This window comes from Microtus ochrogaster, unplaced genomic scaffold (genome assembly GCF_000317375.1).
Source record: "Microtus ochrogaster isolate Prairie Vole_2 unplaced genomic scaffold, MicOch1.0 UNK3, whole genome shotgun sequence".
NCBI classification, from domain to species: Eukaryota; Metazoa; Chordata; class Mammalia; order Rodentia; family Cricetidae; genus Microtus; species Microtus ochrogaster.
In genome coordinates this window covers 2,441,970-2,463,190 of record NW_004949101.1, presented here as the reverse complement: position 1 = coordinate 2,463,190, position 21,221 = coordinate 2,441,970, and the positions used below count along the sequence as shown (strand labels likewise).

Genomic DNA, 21,221 nt, shown 5'->3' with positions numbered 1-21,221 from the left:
AAAAGTTAATGCAGTAGTACTCCCGTTCTCTTCAATGGCTACTGGCTACATTGGGCTCTGGGATCACTGTGCACTGCGACAGATAGTAAAGAAGGGTCTGGATGAGCGGCCCTACCCTAGGAAGACAGTGCTGCTGTTGCATGGTGGGGACAGGGAACAAAGAGCTCAGGGGCACCACATCCTGGTCCCATACTCAATGGTAAAGTTAATGAAAGGCTACATCCAGAGCTCTGATCAGAACCTGGATTCCAATGTTTCATCTATCTAAAACTGAACAACTCCCGAGTGTCTTATCCTAGTGTAATGGCCAAAGTCTAGGTATTAAGATTTTCCATGACTGTTAACAAACTGGCTTTCCTTAACAGCTAGCTGCAAGATGGAAGATAGCTATGGAGCTCCTGCCATGTCGTCTGTGACTAAATGATACACAGCTCTGGCTGAGAGGAAGCACATGCTTAGAAATTACAGCCCAAGATAATTTATATCCATCAGGCTGGGGTGCAAAGCAGGACATTTTCACATCCAAGCTTTCTTATTGGCCAACTGTGAACACAAAGGCAGCGTTTTGCTGAGAAGTAGTGATCCCGAAGTTCATGGCACTGCTATCACTGTCAAGTACATCAGCCTAAGGGTTTAACTAGCTGCAAGGGTGACGACAATATTTGGAACAAATCTCCATTTGATACATAAGAACTAATCCCCCAAGGACTCAGCTGGAACATTTTGATGCTTTCAACTGGGGCTGGCAAATGCTTCACAGACAACCGTGAGCTTTTAGAATCAGACTATTGCTATGCATGGGTTTACTGAGATCCAGTCCATGCTGAAAACTGTCTTCTTTCTTAATCGGCCAGTTATACACCCCAATGCTGCAGGTATCACACCCATAACAAAGATACGGCCATGATTTTTATGTCTGGCTTTTTGGCACTGACTCTATCATAAGAGAAGACAGTAATGTAATATAAAGGTTTTGGATTTTAGTTTCTGCTGAACATCTCATATTCGTCTTTGGTGTGGCTATAGGATGAATACTCTGAAGCACACACATATGAAAAGTCCTTCATTATTATGCATCTACATACAGAGGCTACAGATGTATTTTTTTAGATGATCCTTGAAAGTTAGGTGGCCAGAGACCAAAATGGCAAAGTCAGGTAGAGAGAACACATGCTTTTATACTAGAGAATACCTGCTTACAGCACAGAATGATGGGGGAAGAGAAATGATCTGAGAGGTCAAGAGCAATTGCCATAATGAGCACAATTGCCATGAAGCAGTAAGTGTACGGGAAGGATCACCGCAACCGTGAATTCGGAAATAACTTTAGGTGTAGAGGTTAAGTAGAGGGGTTATTAAGAGCGTCTGCATGTGCCGGAAAGAGCACGTGGAGAGTTGTCAGATCTTGACAGATCGAAACAGCTTTCCCCATAAATGCTTGGTCAGGAATAACTTCCCCCTCAACCCCCAAGAGGCTCCAGCTGCTCTAAAGGAGAATGCTTCAGCTGGACTTCAACAGAGCTTTGAGGGGGTTGATTAGAACAACAAATAACACATTTTCCCAAATCTTTCACCAATCTTCTACGCAAACCTAAAACAAAAGGTACTTATAAACAATGATGAAAGGATCACATACCATTTGGACAATAAAGAAGCATCAATAAGAGAGGTCAAAAGGGTAAAGTAACTTCTAGGCAACCAGAGTCCATGCAGACCAGGGCCTGGTCCTGCTCTAGGGGTGCCCAAGGGTAGGGGACATCCAGGACTTGCTGGTACAGTCAGAACACACCTCCTATAAGCACCTTCCTGAGAGCTACGACGCAATGTCTGGTCACAGCTTTCCGCTTGGGGACATCTACAATCCCCCAGGAATTATGAGTTGGAAGGGAGCAACTGCACTTCTGTATCTGTACCTGAGATACTGAAGTGAGAGACAGTCAATTGAAAAGGTAGTATTAGAAGACAATTTGTCGGTTTAGGGAAAAATTTTTGTGGAAAGTGCAACATAATACATTTGCAGCACTTTGCACATGTGGTTCAGGGCAAGATGTGGCAAGGGGACACAGGGATGTCTTCAAGAGAATACAGCTCTCTTTAGGGGAAACTCTAAGGACTGCGCTGCTCAGAAAATGGCTTGCTGAATTTGAGCTAGTTTCCTGAAAGACAAGAGAAAACAGATTTAAACTATTTCACAGAGCCTGGGGTAGACACAGTAAATAATTTTTAAGTAATGAGCAAGTCCTGTTGAGAAGCAACATGGCACCTCAATGAATGTCTTATAAAAAAAGCTGACCACTTAATTTGTCCTACATACATAATGAATGTATGTTTTAATTCATTAAGAGATTGTATTAACCACAGACCAGGAGTTTTAAGAACTCAGGAATATCTGACTGGATGTCTCCCAACTCTTCTCTATCCCCGTTTTACAGAGAAATGATGAAGACTGGAGTGGCTTGCTGCTTTTCTCAAGGTCATCAAAGTCAAAATAGTGGTCCAGACTCCACTGTGACCCAAGAGGCTCTGCATGCACGGCCTGCCAGCCCACTTCTCTGATGCTGGTCACATAAGATGTTTCCTGTAGTCACTCCTGAAGCTCAGACTACCTCAGGTCTTTGTCCTTTCTGTCCTTCAGCCTATGGGCTTATGCGTGCCTCAGATGCTCTGTTTCCTTGACCTTTAGCATCTGTGACCCTCTGTTTAACTTCGCTTTGTCCTTTCTGTCCTTCCTGCTTCATACTTGATGAGATCTGGAATACCTGCTTCACTGGGTCCCAGCTCAATTATCATAACCCAGGGAGCCTCTGTCCACAGAATCACTGTGCAATACTTCCCTTATCTCTGATCACTTTCATTACTTGAAGCTGGCTGATACTGCTAGCCTAGCTTCTGATTAGTGATAGCATGGTATATTCTTCATTAGCATTTATTTAAAGGTCTTTGCTAGATGGCTTATTGTTGGGCCTTGTCTTCCTCTTCTCCTTTTTTTTTTTTTTTGCACCTTGACAATGTCTGTGTTTTTTTCCTATTGCTAATATTGAACCTGGGGCTTGTTCGTGCTATTAAGTTTGTACTTTGTGTCTAAGCTATACCTCCAGTCTTTTAATTCAATATTTAGAATAGTGATTATAAAGTTCTTGATAATGATAATTAATATGTGCTGTGTTATTTTAGTTTTCGTTTTGGTCTTCCACTTCTGTCTTCTCTGGTTTTATCTGAAAGTTCTTATGATTTTATCTTTCTTCTCATTTATCATATCAATTACAATTCATATTTTAAACACTTATTTATTCATTTGAGGCAGGGTTTCCTCTGTGTGATGGCCTAGGCTGTCCTGGAACTCGCTCCGTAGACCAGGTTGGTCTTGAACTCACAGAGATCCCCCTGCCTCTGCCTCCCAAGTGGTTGGATTAAAGGCTTGCACCACCACTGCCCAACCCTTAAGCACTTTTTTAGAGGTTGCCCCACATTTAAAATACTTCCATAATTATTCAAAATGCCCCCTTTAAATAACACTATGAGAGGCCCATCCCCAAACCCTTGGTCCCATCCTTATGTCATTGTTGCCCACTGTCACTTTAAATTATTGTTGCTATTATTATGTGAAACATACTACTAACTGTTAGACCAATTAACAAGAAAAGTGAAGTACTTTTTTTTCTTTTTGTTTTTTGTTTTTTCCTTCCAAGACAGGTTTATCTATCTAGCCCTGGTTGTTCTAGAACTCGCTCTGTAATCAGGCTGGCCTCAAACTCAGAGATCCGCCTGCCTTTGCCTTTTGAGTGCTGGGATTAAAGATGTGTGCCAACACTGCCCATCAAAGCATTTCATTTTACCTTCATTTATTCCTTCTCTAAAGTTATTCTTTTTTATGTAGATGCATGCATCTTCTTTTTGTATATGTGGTGTTGTTTGTTTGGGTATGTGTACATGAACATATATGAAGGCCAGAGGCCAATGTATGTCATCATCTCTTGAACCTGGAGCTCACTGATTTGACTACCCAATGAGCTCTGGAGATCCTCTAACTCTGTCTCCCTCATCTTAGGTCCTCAAGTTTATGTGACAGGCACTATCCTGACAAAAATAGCCTTTATTTTTTCCTACTGTTAGAAGAATTTAACATTTAACACAAGATTCTCTCAAAATGTGTTGTTTGGTTGAGGAAGTCTCTACTTTTGAAGGGTCATTTCCACAGACACAGAATTCTGGGCAGTTTTTCTTTCATCACTCTAGTGCACAGCTCTCCTCTCTTAAATCCTGTGCAGTGTTACTGTGTGTCTCTGTGGTTGTCTGTCTCCTGATGTCTTCCCTAAGACTTCCGGTTTGGTTTTTGGCTTATGTCCTGGTGTCCTTTGGTACAAACTAAAAAAGCAGCCTCTGTACCACCTATCCTTTCACTCCGTTTCCTTTGCTCGGTGATACTCATTCCTACTGAAAAACTCTTTCAATCATTCCATCACATACTTACCGCCTGTTTCCACATTGCTAGGCCCCGGTATCAAGAACAGACAGACAGACAGACAGACAGACAGACAGACAGACAGACACACACACACACACACACACACACACACACACACACACACACACAAAAGACAGGTAGAATTTCTGTGATACCTTGTCTCAAAAAGATAAAAAAGTTAACTGTTCTTCCTCATATGCCTATACTAAAGAAGAACACAGAAGAAAGAAAAACAAAACAAAAAACAAAGTATTAAATTTCTAATTTAGTCTAGCAAATATACTTCCCAGGCAGTGGGCTATTTCCTTTCACAGTGGGGGCCAGCACAGTCCCAACACCCCCTTCCCTTGTCAGGCTAAAGAGCCAGCAGGTGTACACACATACAGGACCGTATGAAGCCACTGAGAGGGGCCAGGAGATGTCCTGTCTCCTGGGTCAAGTGCTCTTCCCACTGTGGTAGCTCAGGAGTAGAGAATGAGAGCTCGCTTCCTGGCACAAAGCCTGGACTGAAGTTGGTTATGTGGTGTACATTCAGCAAGGAAGGGTGATAAACCCACAAGGGAAGACAAATATGTCAAGGGCTAAGTAAGAAAGAGGAGAGTGGTGCCAACTTCTAAGGAAAAGCAGTAGAAAAGGGGATCTCAAAAGCCAAATTCCTGTGAGGTAGGAGGTAAGTTAATAATGGTGCTGCTGTGGGTTTCTTCTGTCTGCATCAAGGCCCTTTTGTAAAATAAATGTTCTCTATTCTTTGGCACCTGCTTGTGGGTGACTCAATCTTTTACAAACTGGACAAAAGGGATAATATAAATCCATATTACATAGGGAATTTCTCTAATTAGCAGTGCAGTGTATTAGTAAGAAAGTGTGAATTTAAAACGTCGACAAGCAGGTGCCTTTTTGCTATTTCTCATCACCACTTCTTTACTAAAATCAATGTTAACAATACATAACCTAAACTGAACACACTGCAGCAATCCATTAATAAGTTAGTTTAAGAAAACCAGTTCTTTGGTATTTTCAATGATCTTTTTAAAGTAAATAATCTTAGTATTTTCCAAAGTTAATTTACTTCCTTGAGAATTTTCTAGAATATTTTAAAGTAAATGATTGAATCTCTGAAGAATTATTTGGCTGAGATTAAGATAAATATTTAAGAAATTATAATATGAAGTCAAGAGAAAATTTCAAAACCATGCAGCAAAGGCAAGCACACTCCCTGTATAATGGGGCAACTCCAGCAAGCTTAAAACACTTCCTTGCAAAAACACAGATGCCCAAACTGGACTCCTCGTACCCTTAGTGCTTAAATGCTCTTGTGACTTCCTGCACATCAGTCCTCTGCTGGCTCCAGACAGAGGTCCTGAGCTAGGTATCATCTGGAAGAGGGGTACATTCCTATACATCTGCATGCATACACGCATCTCCATCCCACACACCCATGAAGTCACAAGAGAACCAGATACCACTTCAACAGCACCCACAGACAGTCACGGAAACTTGAATGGCTGACTGATGAAAGTAGGCAAAAAATGTAAATCTGATAATTACATATTTCTGTTCTATGATCAAAATTTTATTGTGTCAATATTTATGGAGATGGGAATGGACTTATTTGGAAATCAACAATGAAATAATGCTGTAAAACACAGGTTTTTTTTTTAAAAAGAAAAAAGCAGAGGTTCAATACGACGTTCATAAAGTGAGCAGACCCTCTCAGCCATGAGGGTTTTGTGCACTCAAAAAAGCACACATGCTTTTTCAATGTACCATTTTACAAATGCGGGCATTATTAAGAGGGGGCGGATTCTGCCAGGCACATAATTTGTATATTTAAAGAGGGTGTATGGAATGAAAAAGAGAAATATGTTAAATTTCAAAGGACTTGGAAGTAATGCTGCCTGTGAGCTTGTATTACAAATAGCCCCACATTATTACATAGGCTATTAATGAGGCCAAGTGAATGAAAGTACAATTTGAATATGCATGACTCTATCCAATGAGCAGGACTTTTGTGTACAGATGAGTTTTTCCCCCCTCCAAAAAAGGATTAAAATTATTCTTAGAGAAGTATGGCTGCCTAGAAATGAGTAAAATAAATATATTTAAACTAGAGTCACATTGTATTCATATGAAATATACAGGTGCTAAAAGACTGTTGCTGACTCCACCTATAATTTCTGAAACATTTGCTTACTCTATCTTACAGCAATATTCTTCAACCCAAGCAGTCGTGTTAGTATAATCTCTAAACAAAAATAATGATTTTGTTGGAGATGCCTAAAAGTAGCTAAGGTTAAGTAAACCTTTGAGTACAAAGTCTTCAGTTCCATAGTAAGAAGCACTAGTTAAAAGACTGGGGAATGGGTAAATTATTGCGCCAAATGGCTGAGAATTAATCTCTGCTGACTAGCTGTAATCTAACGAGGCGTCTGTGTCCCAGGGAGCCCGCAGCATGTCCCTGGCGGTATGTGCAGTGTGTCGAGTCTGCGTGGCACCCTTTGTCCTCGCTCACAGGCGGCCTTTCCCCTCATTGTCCATAATATCCTCATGCATCTGGGACGCGTGGAATGCATTCATACTAACAGACTTACCATTGTTTTCTCTCAGAAGCTTTGTTGAGCAAAGACTGCATCACGGTTACTGATAATTATATTGCTTAATTAATCAAGACAAAAAAATTTGCAAATCATTGCCTGGTTGCCAAGCAAGGAGATAAAAAATGACAACAATACAAGCTGAAGCAATATAACAAAAGTAACAGCTATCTGATCAGAAATTCTTATATAATGAAGCTATTAATGCTAAATCGGTTAATGTTAGCATTGCTCCAGGTGTCTCTACTTAGATGCAAACAAAAAGGCTAACATTATGGATATAAAAGGCCAAATGTTGCCATGGATTCTGTAACCTGATAGAGAGGACAGCCTTTTCATTTGATTAGGGAATGCAATTTAAATACCAGGGATTGAAGCCAAACAAACAGACTTTCCCTCCGAAAGCCTCTTGCATTCACCCTGGGGTCAGTGGTTGGTGAACAAAAGGTCAGCTACACTTGCCCTGGAAATGTCTGGATTAATTTTATTACATTGTAATGGTTTGTACTTTAAATGTAGGGATAATACTAAGTTTTCAGTTGCCCTATTATTCTCTTCTCCTCTTTAGGCTTTTTTGAGTTAAAATGTTAAGAAACTAATTTTTTCAATTCATCTTGTCAGAATTGATGACCAAGTTTATCTTACACATATTTTGTAGGAAAATTTAAAAAGTATATTAATGACTTTTTATGCACTTTATGCTACTTGGAGAAATGCCATTTTCTAACACAGCACAGTGAAATGAAATGCTTTCTATGCTCTTCATTCACTTTGAAAATGAAGGGCATTTTAAGGACATTATGACATTTTAGAGGACCATCCTGAAAACGAACTAATGAAACTAGTTCTACACTACATACATATAAAAGACAAATTTTTAAAAGCAAAAAAGGACTAAATCTATTGCTTCTCTAAGATTAAAATTATAACTTTAATTCTTATAAGTAATTTTCTTCATGGGCAAATGTAAATGCTAGCACTGAGCCATTTTCTTTCTTTTTTTTCTTGGTCACCTTCATATTTTATTCTTTCTTTTTTTCTGAGCCATTTTTTCTTACAGCACAAAACTGAAAACCTGACATTCACAGGGGTCTGACTCAGAGAAACACAAACATCTAATATGAATTCTGACCTCTTTCTATGAACAGAGAGAGAACTCCCCCTTTCATTAGGCCTTCCTAGATAGATAAGGCCCACACAATGGAGAATTAACACATACGTTAAACTTAGAACTTTACTGATTTTATTTCTGTGACACTAACTATATAAGAAAACCTGATGGCAGCCCTAACAGTCACATGGCCAACAGAGAAGCAGCCTTTACCCTGATGCCAGGCAATGTCTGGAGCTCTTTTTCACTTGTTAGCACGTCCAGTGTTCATAATATAACTTTAGGTTGCAAATCTGAATTAATACAACAATTCTCATGACTTTTTTTTTAAAGTTTAAAAAAAGTTCTTAGAATAATGATGAGCTCCTTCAGGAAAATGATTTTTGGGTATAAATAAATATTATATTTAATATCAAGCTGAAAAGAACAGTCATTTTTTTCTTAAAGAAAAGATTATATGCTTAATATGTTTAATTTCAAACCTAAGAATACTCTTCCTAATGAATTAAAAGTAAAATAAGTCACTACACAAAGCAGTGTTAAAATACCAGTAAAGGCATGACAAGGATCGAAACTACAGCCGGTTAGTACACAGGACATAGACCATTGGATTGTTCCAGTCAGCCCTGTGATCAATACCAATTGACATGGCTGAATTGATTCTGTAGCAAGGTGCTTTGATTGCTAATACTCATCATGTTGGCTGTGCTTCAGGGCCCCAGTGTCTTTGTGGACATGTCCAAAATCCTTCAGGATTGACCTCACATCACCAGTCAGGGCTCAGTGACCAATGCCCATGCATTAGACAGGGCTGGACTCTAGACCCACGGTTATTCCCCAAATAACCATGTGATAATGCAGCTTCATAACTTATTATATTAATAATGTGCCACAGTTAAAAAATTATGACATTCTTAAAATTATAACATTTCAAAGCATTAAAATTATTTAAAATCCCATACATTTTTCTAACATAATTTTCAAATAACACAACATGAAATTTTGTGTTTATGATTAGAGTTCTTTTGAGAATCACAGTTCACTGAAATTCCTATCTAGCATACACAGTTCTGACACTCGTAGGACATTTATCAGTTATTTTGAGGACATGAATCCAGTGGAAAATGTAGGAGTCAGGGCAACAATGGAGAAAGCATACCTCAGGTTTCTTTGTTATCGTGATAAAGAACATATGATTCTTCATTGGGTAAATAATGATCGAAACGTCTCCAAAGGCTGTTGGGATAATACCCCTGCGGTAGTCTCTGGAGTGTTCAGACCAGACGATGTGAACCTCGTCATTCCCCAGGTGACGGAGCTGCAATAGCAAATTGGCTCTTTATTAACAGAGGTGATAACAACAGTTTATGAGGGGCTGTGGCTTACAAATTGAATTAGAAAACTTGGAGGCCAAAAGTATTTTAGTCCTAAATCAGGCTACTGCACTGATGCCTTAAGTGAGAATTCTAAAACGTACAGTTTCATGAAACTCCAGCCCATCTGCCAGGATGCACATTTGGTTCTAAAATCACACACAGAAGCCCAAGGGCACATTCCAGTGGGACGGAGGGGACCTCTCTGAGGTCTCCTTTTACACAGAATTCTATTTCTACATCAGTCCTACGCTATTGTGCTGAGAATGTTTCTCAGCAACTAAATGACATTCATTTTTTTATTTAGCTATTACTTTAAATCTTTAAACCTCTTAATCCAGTGGGCTACTAAAAAATAACAACATAAGGTAAGACAAGCTACTCCAACACAAGAGTTGACAAAAGTGTGAGAACTGGTCTTGAGATAAATTTTTTGAGAAAAAGAATATAAGAAATTATATTTTTAAGGAGATAAATAGATTTAATTTAAATTAAAACTTAAATTTGGTGGGAATACTAGCACCCAGCACTTAAAGATTTCCAAAATGTTCACATAAAATGCCATTTACCCTTCCCACTGATTTATGTAACTCCATCTTTATTATACAAGAAATACCTGCTCAGGAATGCTTTGTCAAGTACACAGAACATCATGGGAGAGAGGACCAGAGACTATGAGAACACACACACACACACACACACGCACACGCACACGCACACGCACACACACACACACACACACACACGATGCACTGAAACCCATACAATTGAATTATAATAAATAAAAAAAATCACACATACACACACACAAACAATTCTTATACTGTTATAAGTAAATTTACAGTTTTGGGTTCGGCTGCATTCATAGCTATCTGGGACTGCAAGTTAGACATTCCTGATCTCAGCTTACATCAAAAGCTATTTTACTGTTATAGCTCAAGTAGTTTAGCTCACTTCTTTTGACATTTTATAAATAAAGAGACTGACTATAAACTCCAAAAACCCAGACTCTTGTTGTCTCTGAGAAGGCCGTAGGAAGGTCTCTAGAGACCCTTACACGTTCTTCCAGAAGAAATCTTACTAGATACAAGAACATCACTGATCAACTGCCTGTGTGGCGACCCCACAATGCTAATCTGGAGAAAGCTGCAAAGAAATCATTCAAGAAGGCCTAGAAGATAACTAAAGGGAAAACAGACCACAGTGGTGAAAACATTGGCCCAAACTGAAGTTCTGAAGCTGGAAAGACTGGCGGAACCAGGGACTTAGAAGCCTTGGGGGAATGAGGTTTCTGCCTTGCATCAGGGAATGTTATCCAGCATCAGAAGCAAGAATTCTTGCTCATGTAACAGATGGACAGTATAAGTGACCAAACTTAAAAGTACCTTAATAAAACTGAGATGTTATATTAGAGCATATGTCCTAGTCCTACCTTTAAAAATATTAAAAAATCATATTCTGGGATAGTGCGCATATTTGAAACATGTTATCATGGACCTCATTTTCTTTAGAGACCATTTGGTTATACAGGGAAACACCCACTGTAACCCAAGCATGGCCTCTTTTCTAGTCATCCAGTTACAAAGGCAGCTGCTTGTTGCAGTGCCTGTTTTTTTTTCACCCATGCCCTTATGGAAGTGACTGTATCCATTAATTACTTAGAAAGAGACCTTTGTGCTATATGGAGTAAGGTATGGGATTCGACTGTGTCTGAATAGTGGCTCCAGAAAGGGGAGGCCCAGACTTCAGAGGCCCAGCACAAGTCATGATGATCCAGGACAACTGAATGGAGTCAAAAACTTTGTAAATGCAAGCATAACCAGTGCTTTTTTCTCCTTCTCCTCACTCCATCATTACTCCGACACTAGTATTAAAGGCTCACAGGGTAGCAGGCAGAAAAGGAAAAACTGTAGCTCAGCCAACTCAGCTCCAGCATAGAAGTTTTGTTGTTCTTTTCTTTTTAAGACACTGAACATCATGGCTGAAGGTGTCCCTCTAGCCCACTTTTCCTTTTCGTTTGTTCTTTCTGCAGTACGGGGGTTGAACCTAGAGCCTTAGTTATGCAGTGCTCTGCACTGCTACTCTCTTGAGTTACATTCCAGCCATTCTTAGCTCAGATTTCTGCCTGTCTGCATTTCCCATTTCTTACAGGGCTTCCAAAGACCTTGTGACACTGTTTTGCCACTTAGTCCTTTTGTAGTGACAGCATGAGCGCTAGGGTTGCTAACAAGATAAGATGGACAGGTTTCCATGGTAAATGTAGATCTAATTGAAACTTTGGGAGGAATTTTGGGCAATAGGAGCTAACAGTTAAGAAATGAGTTATTCTGGAGTTCAGCTTACAGCCCCTATCCTACAAAGAGAGCTGGCCCTATACTCTTGGTTATGATGTTGGCAGAAGTAACTGAATGGAGACAACCCATTTACCAAATACAAACCTTGTTGCTACCACCCAATGCCACACCCAAAACCTATAGTCTCTCCTTTCATCCACAAGACCAGAATAGACTCTGAATGATACACTGATTATTGAAATTTTGCAGTTACTCTACCCCTTTCTAAACTGTGTTATTCAATTACATATCCCCAGTAAACCCTTCCTAATTTTATTTGCAGCAGTATTTTGAGAAGACTCTAGCATGGGAGAGCAGTGCCACACTGATTGACCCTTCCTTCCAATGTGGCAATTCTGCAGTTAAAGAAGAACTATTTTTGTAATATTCACCATTCTCAGAGCTTCTTTCAGTGTCAGGCACCTCAGATTTCTGGACATGTTACAGCTTAATTAACTAAACCACAAAACCAAGAGCTTAGGCCACGGGACCAATTGACTGATACATCTAGAACAAAGTACAAAAATTACACCTCTTGTGCCTATAAGAAGAACCCAAGTATGTAAAACTGGTATAGACAAACTACACACATTAGAGTATATCAGAACATAATGGAATATTCTAGAAATGTAAAGTGGTACTCAATTCAAAGGGGATTTCAATTTCAATGTCACTTTATGAGTTTTACAGAACTCTGATTAGAGGCCCTTAAAAATGCACCCACAAGTTTGCATGGGGGCAAGTCAACTTGACAGGAGGCATGCGTCTTCAGGAGGAGATGAGGGCTAGAATAGGAGTTGCATTCATGTGGGCTTCTGCTTCCACAATGCAAGACTCCAGAAGGCCTCAAGGCTTCTCTTCCCAGAACAAACAGGCTCTTGAGCCTCAAGAAATCAATCCCATGTCCTGCCATCCTTGGTCCTGACAGAGTTCTAAAGCTCCTCTGCCCGAGCTGTTCTGCCTGCTGCTGCCAGGCTACACGCCTGCACGCCACTGGTGACACCGGTCATGGTCCACACCTAATAGGCTGACCTCCTTTCCCGACTAATTGCATTACATCGCCAGCTGGCTCCAGAAGGAGTCGTCTGTTTGATTGAAGAATCTGGGCTCCTCAGTGGGCCCGGCTGCTACTTTTACTAAGTAACAGTCAAGCCTGACATCCCCATTGTTCAGCTGACAGTGTGCCCATCCTAAAATCTAAGTTTTATTTGTAAATTAACCAAGAAACTTCCTGCCAGAACAGAGCTGCTTAGAGACTGATAATGTGGGCCTTTCATCCCCTTTCACTCGCACTGTATCACTGCCAATTTGTTTTTCATGTGGCTGGCCAGCCTGAGGCTATAAAAGCCTTGTAAGACATAAGTGCAATTATAGTCCTGGAGTCAAATGAATTGGACAAATCCAATAGCACAGCTCTGTCCCCACTCTGCAAACCCCTACAGCAGTTAGATTAGCTGTGAAAAATCTAATCTAGCTAGAGCTAACAAATTTCTGCAGTGAAGGATCAAGAGTTCAGTATGGGGTTGCAACGGGATTGCAGAATTGAAAAAGTCCCCCCATGACAAGGGCAGAACAGAGCATGAATCACTTTAGAATTTTGCAGCTCATTTCTAAGCTGTTAGGGACAATTTAGTTAGAGTAAGTCAAGGAACCGGGGGCTGCCATTATGTGACTAATTTCCCTGCCTAACTAGGAGACATCCTGGTAAAGGGAGTTTATCGTTAAAGATGCTAAATCTTAGCACTGTGCAAGGTTTCAGCTGCTGTTTGATTATTACAGTTGGGGTCTAGAACAAGCCTCGGGACATTATTTATAGCAGCATTATGTGAAGAAAACAGTATAAAAACAAACTTTAAAAAGCTTCTATATTTAAGAAATACTTCAAGACAGTTTAAATACAAATCTATCTTTAACACATAATTGTCAGTCACAAAAATATGCAATATGACAATATGCAGAGTATGAAGACTTTACAAGGTACCCACAATTAAAAAACAAAACAAAATATGTGAGTATAGCCCAACAACCCCAGATTCTGGAAGCTACCAGATAGAAGGGTTCTCCTTTCTATGAACACTGCAGTCATCAGAACCCAAGATGGACAGGCAGCTCTGTCACACCTGTGAGAACCAGCACATGGCTTATACTCCCACTAGCTGTGAGGTTCCCAGCCCAGGGAGGCCAGGGTAGTATGCAGGGCTATGTGGGTGAAAGGCTGCTGAGTTCCTGATGCAAATTGTGCTTTGTGCATGTGAGACACTTGATCACTATGGAAATTGTCTGTGACCCGAGTTCTGATAATGTCTCCCATACACTTTGTTCATCATGTATGCAGCCCAGACATCTACAGTGGTAAAAAGGCAAAACCAGAGACAAGAGAAATGAAGCAGATACAGTAGGGTCCATGAGCTAGTAGCAATCATGTGGCTAATGGGGCAGGGAAAAAGAACCAATTACACCACTGGACGATGACAAGGGCGATGGCCAGAGAATGCCTACTAGGTATCACACTAAGCAGTTTTTCAAGCACCGTCTCACTTGACTCAACAGTATGGTGCCATGACTCCATTTTCAGTCTTATTTAATACATGAAAAACTGAGGTACAAGCTGGTGGTGAGACGCACACTTGAGCCTAGATCTGTCTGGCCCTAGTTCCAACCATATAGCCACACTGCCAGTGTACAGCCTCAGGCAGCACTTGAGGCACGCCCTCAGTTCCTTACATTTGCACTGATATAGGAGAGTGGGTGTGAAGTGGGAATGTAGGCTCTGTCACCTATTAGCCCACAGGGTCAGCACACATCACCATAGCTCTAGGATGCCCATCTCACCTAGAAACCTACAGGAGTGGTTTCCTTACCAGACTACAGTTTTATCCCATTAATGAGTTCCTCAACAAAAAAATAGGGCCCCTCAAGTAAACACTCTGCAGGCTGGGGAGTTCTTCTGGGGGCATAAGGTTTTCCTTTGAACTTCAGCAGAAACCACCCATAGGGTGAAAGGTGATGAAGAACAAAGGGGAAGCAGCTAAGGTGGGACATCTGGGCAGCAACACACCTGCAGGTCACTTTGCCAAAATCTAGTAGCTTACCCTAGCAACACTGGGGGGTGGGGAGGATGCCTTCCCAGAGATTTCCCAGCACTTCTGTCATAAAGGCAACTATGTGCTGTGGCATTTGCCAGTCTGAGGTAAAACTATTTTCTCTCAGGTAACTGACGTGGAGGAAGAGCCAAAGTAGCCACACAGCAAACCCTTCTTCTGAATATATTTCTTTCTGATTTCAAATAAATACAATTTATACAAAATTAAAAATTTAAAGAAAGGAATGAAGAACAGCAAAAATGAAACTGGTCTGCCACCCTATTCACATGAAAACCACTATGAAAATTTAAGGACTGTCTGCTCCAGCAGGACAGTGCTTGCTTGGCACGTGCAAGGCCTGGCTTTGGTCCCCAGCATGTGCAGGAGGACATACAGACATAAACCCAAACCACCAAAAAACTCCTCAGCCTTCCCCTTGATTTTTGGGGTACATTTCTCCTTCAGTTCAGGGTTTAAGGTGTTGCTAAGTTGACCTTTTAGATTCAACACAACTGTGGCTGGAGGAAGAGTGACCCTGACTTTGAGACCTGGGGAAAGCAGCCTCAGTGTGTGCCCAGGCTTGGTCACCATCCAAACCCAGAGAGCCTCGACTGCACATGAGTGCAGGGAGCTGCTGTCCCCAAGGAGCCGCCTTACCTTTTTGGTGAGTGAATCATCTGAATCTGATGGCATCCGAGTGGAAACGTGGAAAATGACTTCCACAGTTGAGGTAGCATAGTAAGGGGCTGTCTGTCCTGTGCTGCCGTTGCGCTGAAGACCACCCATGAACCCACAGTGGGTTGAGAGATCCACCTGATGAAGGTCACAGAGCAAAAGGCGAGGGTCAGACGGGAGCTGTTCTATTCGTTAGGCAGGAATATGAGTTGAAAACATAAACTGTTTTCATTTTAATATATTTCCTTCTGAATACAAATAAATATAATTTATATGAAATTAAAAATTTAAAGAAAGAAATGAAGAACAGCAAAAATGAAACTGGTCTGCAACCCTATTCACATGAAAACCACTATGAAAATTTAAGGACTGTCTGTCCCAGCAGGACAGTGCTTGCCTGGCACGTGCAAGGCCTGGTTTTGGTTCCCAGCATGTGCTGGAGCATATACAGATACAAAACCCAAACCACCAAAAGCCCCTCAGCCCTCCCCTTGACTTTCAGTGTACATTTCTCTAATTTCTCCCCCTCATGTCTAGGGTATGTCCATGTCTGCATGTGTCTGTACAGTAGATCCCTCTTATCTGCGGGGGCTTGTAACACTTTCAGCAGCTACCTGCAACCACAAATAGTACTGTGTTTGTTCTCTCTACATAGACCTAAGATGAAGAGACACCGTGAAGTGTTTTCAATAATGAAGAGGTTAAGGTGCAGTGGAATACATTTGAAAGAGACACTACATTCGTGTAACTCTTATTACATCATGCTGTTAGATTTGTTCTCTTTTTTAGTTGTGGCCACATTTGTCTACTTTTGCCATAAACTGCCACCCATGGCTAGCTCAGCCCATGTGACTATTTAGTTCTGATGCAAAGCAAATGAAAAGCTATTAAGAAGAAGCATAAGTCCACAGATAGATAGACTACTGAAAATAAGCCAACAGATTTTAAATTTTAAGGCCAATACATTCTTCAAGAACTCTATGCATACTACATCTGAATGTAAAAATACACCTAAGAACATACACAACTCAGGTCCGTTTTACATACTGATAGTCAGCAACCACACAATGAATGAAGTTAATTACCTCCCATCCAAGACCAGCAACAAAGTCTTCATATGCTTGGCTTCCTCTTTCATTGGCTAAGATGGAACACTTGTCTTCTTGACCTTCAGCAATGTAAAACACTGCTATCTTGTGTGTCTCACGGCTATAAATGTTCAAATTTAAAGGAGTTAGAATTAATAATTATATGTATATGTATGTATGTATGTATGTATGTATGTATGTATATATTACTGTTATTGCCAGCATGATTCCTAATGGCCCTCACGAGGGGTCAGTCACTATTTGAAGGTGACTGCAGAGGTGGTTGAAAGGAGACAAAGGTTAATGAAGCAGGAGACCACAACTCAGACATAGAGACACAAAAACAGCAGATATCAGAGCTCATCATCCACCAGGTTCTTCCCATGTTGGTAAAGAACAGTATCTTCTAAAGCAATGGTTCTCAACCTGTGGGTCATGATCCCTCTGGGATCAAATGACCCTTTCACAGGTGTTGCATATCAGATATCCTGCATATTAGATATTTACAGTCTGATTCATAACAGTAGCAAAATTACAGTTATGAAGTAGCAACAAAATAGTTTTACGGTTGGGGGGGGTCACCACAACATGAGAAACTGTATTAAAGAATCACAGCATTAGAAAGGTTGAGAACCACTGTTCTAAAGCATTTCCAGTAGACACGTATCATAACTAGGTATCTACCTACATTTCATTTGCTCTACTCTGACGAAAGGATACGGGTAGTTTCAAGACAGGAGCAATGAGACATGCTAAGACTTTATGAGAATGGCAACATTATTTGGGTATTTTCCTTTGTGAAAGGGTGTGTTCTATTCTGAGGGCACCGAATGTACTGGACAGTTCTTCTGGGAAGATTGTTTTGGAGATATAATCTCTTCTTTTGCTTGCTCCATGATAGACTGGTAGCAGTTTCCTGTTAAATCATATAAACATAATATGCACTTTGAAGAAAGGAGACCTGTTTGTTCATCTTTCTTTTTTTTCTTCACGTCCAGTATAGTATTTGATGCATAGTACAGGCTCAGCTAAGTCTCTGTTAAACTGACCAGATATTAGGCAGTATATCTGAATAAGTAATTGCCAGTTTCTACAAATGATATGGTAAAGTATCAAAATAACTGATGCTCTATCAAGCAATTTAGTGATGGTTTGGAGATAAAAGCTCAGCTGTTGTACAGATGAAGGAAGCTTAATAAAGAACCACTCACTGGGGAGCACCTTTGTCCATGAGCTTTATTCTATCATAGCTTCAATGGTAAAAGAAGTACATCTCCACTTCTGGGCAGCCCCACCCTTCTCACATTTGCATTACATCATGAAAAACTGCATAGGAAAAAGCATCAAGTGCTTCAACAATACGGAAATGTTTCTATTGTCTAATTGCTTAATATCTCAACACTGTAATATGATTAGACATTCAAATTGGTAGATCTGGACTCCATATTTTAACAAATTCTCAAATATTTCCTTCTTCATGGTTATTTTTCTTCTTATTAAACAAGGCTAATTGAAGCTCAACTAAAAAGTTACATAAATCACAGGAGGAGGAACATTTTCTCCTATTCATTCGCTAGCTAGTCATCGCCCCCATCACTCTCATGGAATAAATATATGTGAAGAAGAATCAGAAAATACAGAAAGAGCAGAAAGATTGGCTAATCACAGGAGCTGTAATAATCTGGCAGCTTAGATGATGGTAGCAGACATCCTAACCTTTATCTAAAAGGCTGTTTCAGAAAGAACAAAAGCACAGTCACTTGATTTCTTCCTGAAACCCTCTCTCTACATACGTAAACGTCCTTAGCATTCAAATTTTCTCTGTTGTATAAACTTGCCATACAGAAAAACAACCTCAGGCTTATTTGAAATACATCAGTGTTTTATCCTTGAAGCCCAGGATTTTTCCATCCTGGGTCCTTGAGTGCTCATTTACTCGGTGTAGGAGCACAGAGGGCTAAGCTCAAATGAAGGACTGACTGATGTGGGTGTGAGGAAAGATGACCTTTAGTTGTAAACATTCATCAAATTTCACATCCTCCAAAATATTAGCACTGCAGAGAGTCTGCTAAGATGCAGACACTGTGCCTGGCCTTATTAGTGCCAGGCTTTTGAAATGGTAATTACAACATCAACAGCACTTCATATCTACAAGCTGCACAACCAGTACATGAAGGAGCAGGTAATTCAGGAACACACATACATAAAATCAACAACACGCTTTCCTCAGTAGAATGAATTTTTTTTTCTTATTAGGAACAGACCAGAATAGTTCCATTTTCTTGTGTTGTCAGGTTTTAAAAACCAAACAAAGGAAAACATGTCTTTACCATTTCCTTCACTACACAGTGGCAAGAAAGACCACAGTGATTTTGTATGTCCAGCCATCACACATAGTATAAAGAACCTAGCTGCAAGACTATTTTTTTCTCAAAACATGCGAAGAACGCACTGTTCCCGCACAACAGTGCTATAAATTGATACCGGGAGTAAATAGAAAGGTCTTGAAAGTTGAAGGACAATGTTTGCTTAGCATCAGACCAATCTATAGCACAGGCTAGATTTCTCATAGGTAAAAAGCCGCCAGACTTAGTTCCGGTTTTTAAAAGGCAATCTTGAAAAATGCCCTTTCCCATAAAATGAACTGATGTGCATTTAGAGGCTAAGACAACCTAAGTCCAAGAGTTAGGGTTTTAAGTGAAGGTTAATCAAAGGGCAGAAGACTGCCAATCAGCTACCCAAAGCCATATTTTACTGCAACAGCACCCCAGGGAGCTAATTCATCTGCACCTCATGCAACTAGAGTGCATTAACATTCAACAAATTGGCTACAATTACAAGATACCAGTGCATTCACTTAGCACTGGAGAAGCAGGGAATAATTCAGCATATGCTGGAAAGCTGGGCTTGGGGTCCAAATGAATGTTTGTTTAACATCGAAAGATGAGAGTGAGTGAAACAAGTGCCTGAGCCCTGCAGAAATCCCACATGGAATTTCCAGAGGGCCCAGTCTCTGTCCTGGAGAAAGCAAGGAGAGAAAGACTGAACAGAAAAATGGCAGGGTCTAAAGCACTTTTAAACATTTTTGAAATTCAAATTAAGTTTTCCTTGAATCAAGAAATGAAAACATTTAAAGTACCAATGGAGTTGCAGGATCTGCCCCAAGGATGTAATTCTTTCTTCAATTACAACCACAAATGAGTCATTTAAACTTGCATATTTTCTTTTCTTTGGATTTTATTTCTCGATACTCAAATGCTTACCACTCGCAGAGCACTGGTGTTACCAGGAGGTAAGCACCTCACATCAGCCTTCTGCGGGTGGAGTCAGGCTCACTACAGCCACCCAGGCACATTCCCGATACTCAGAAAACATAAAAGTACATACTTCAACATTGTATGGCTCTAAGAAGCCATGAGTGACAAAAAAGATACATGAGAGAGTAGAAAAAAAAACTGTAGCCTTATGATTCCTGCACAATGACCCATATAAATTAATGTATCTTATTCTACATGCTTCTGAAGGAGCGAAAGGATATATAGCTATAAGTAAGCTTACTATGATTCTATCCGCTGAGTCCTTGGAGAGAGACCAGGAGGGAGACACACTTGGTAGGCAGAGAGAGAAGCAAGTTAACAAAGATAATGTATGTCTAAGATGGTCAGCTTCTTCCTCAACCTCCTAACTTGAGACAAAAGCCTGGCAGCTGCCTCCCATCAGGCCCATTATTGATGGGCTGGCTCAACAAGTTCAAGGTTGGATCAGGACATGCCACACAACAGTTGTGGACCAATCAACCATCCTGTCTACCTTCAGATTTCCAACCCTAAAGTAGGGAAGAAAACTCGAGGCTTTAAAACCCCAAGACCTCAAGAAGACACTGGGTTTTCAGCTTCCATGTGCACCCTCTATTTTGCAGGGTCTTTTTCTCTGTGCATTCTCTGTGTGTTTGGTGCACTTGTGTGTTTCCTTACCTCCAACGAATGGTTTTCTTCAACTGCTGATTTTTGTCTGCAGTGCTTGAGATTTCTCTGCTAACCCCTGTTGTGCTTCAGATTTTTCCTGCTTTTTAATTCTTTAACTAACAGAGAAAATGAACCAATCAAGACCCCTAGATTGCGTCATTTGTGTTGTGACAAAGATATTTCTTCATTAAGTCCTCTTAAAGGTAAGTGTGTGTGTTTGTGTATGTACGCATGCACGCATGTACATGCAAACATACGCTTTTCCAATTTCAGGTGGAGTTTACTAGTTGCTGTTGTCATACCTAAGTTCAAGAATTCAAACCACCAACAAAATATCACAATTATAAACCTGATATGCAAATAATAGTGACACAAGTCAAGCATTTACTTACGAATAAACAATAAAACCACAAGAAATCCACTTGAACACAAATGATGGTGAAATTCATGCTTAGAAAACAGCATGGCACTGACACAAAAACATGCAGGTTGATGGATGAGAACCCCAAATAATTTAGTTGCAACCATTTAATT

The 21,221-nt window shown here is 40.3% G+C and overlaps 1 protein-coding gene across 1 annotated transcript in view; it reads right to left on the bottom strand.

The window, feature by feature from the left end:
• The window catches only part of Ralgapa2 (Ral GTPase activating protein catalytic alpha subunit 2), a 265,575-nt gene that overhangs the window by 80,085 nt on the left and 164,269 nt on the right, over nucleotides 1-21,221 (bottom strand). Inside the window, exons 35-37 of the mRNA XM_013353198.2 lie at nucleotides 16,720-16,843; nucleotides 15,617-15,772; nucleotides 9,330-9,488 (exon numbers count right to left, since the gene is read on the bottom strand). Coding sequence (XP_013208652.1) covers nucleotides 9,330-9,488; nucleotides 15,617-15,772; nucleotides 16,720-16,843 — 439 coding nt within the window. The remainder of the gene's footprint in view (nucleotides 1-9,329; nucleotides 9,489-15,616; nucleotides 15,773-16,719; nucleotides 16,844-21,221) is intronic.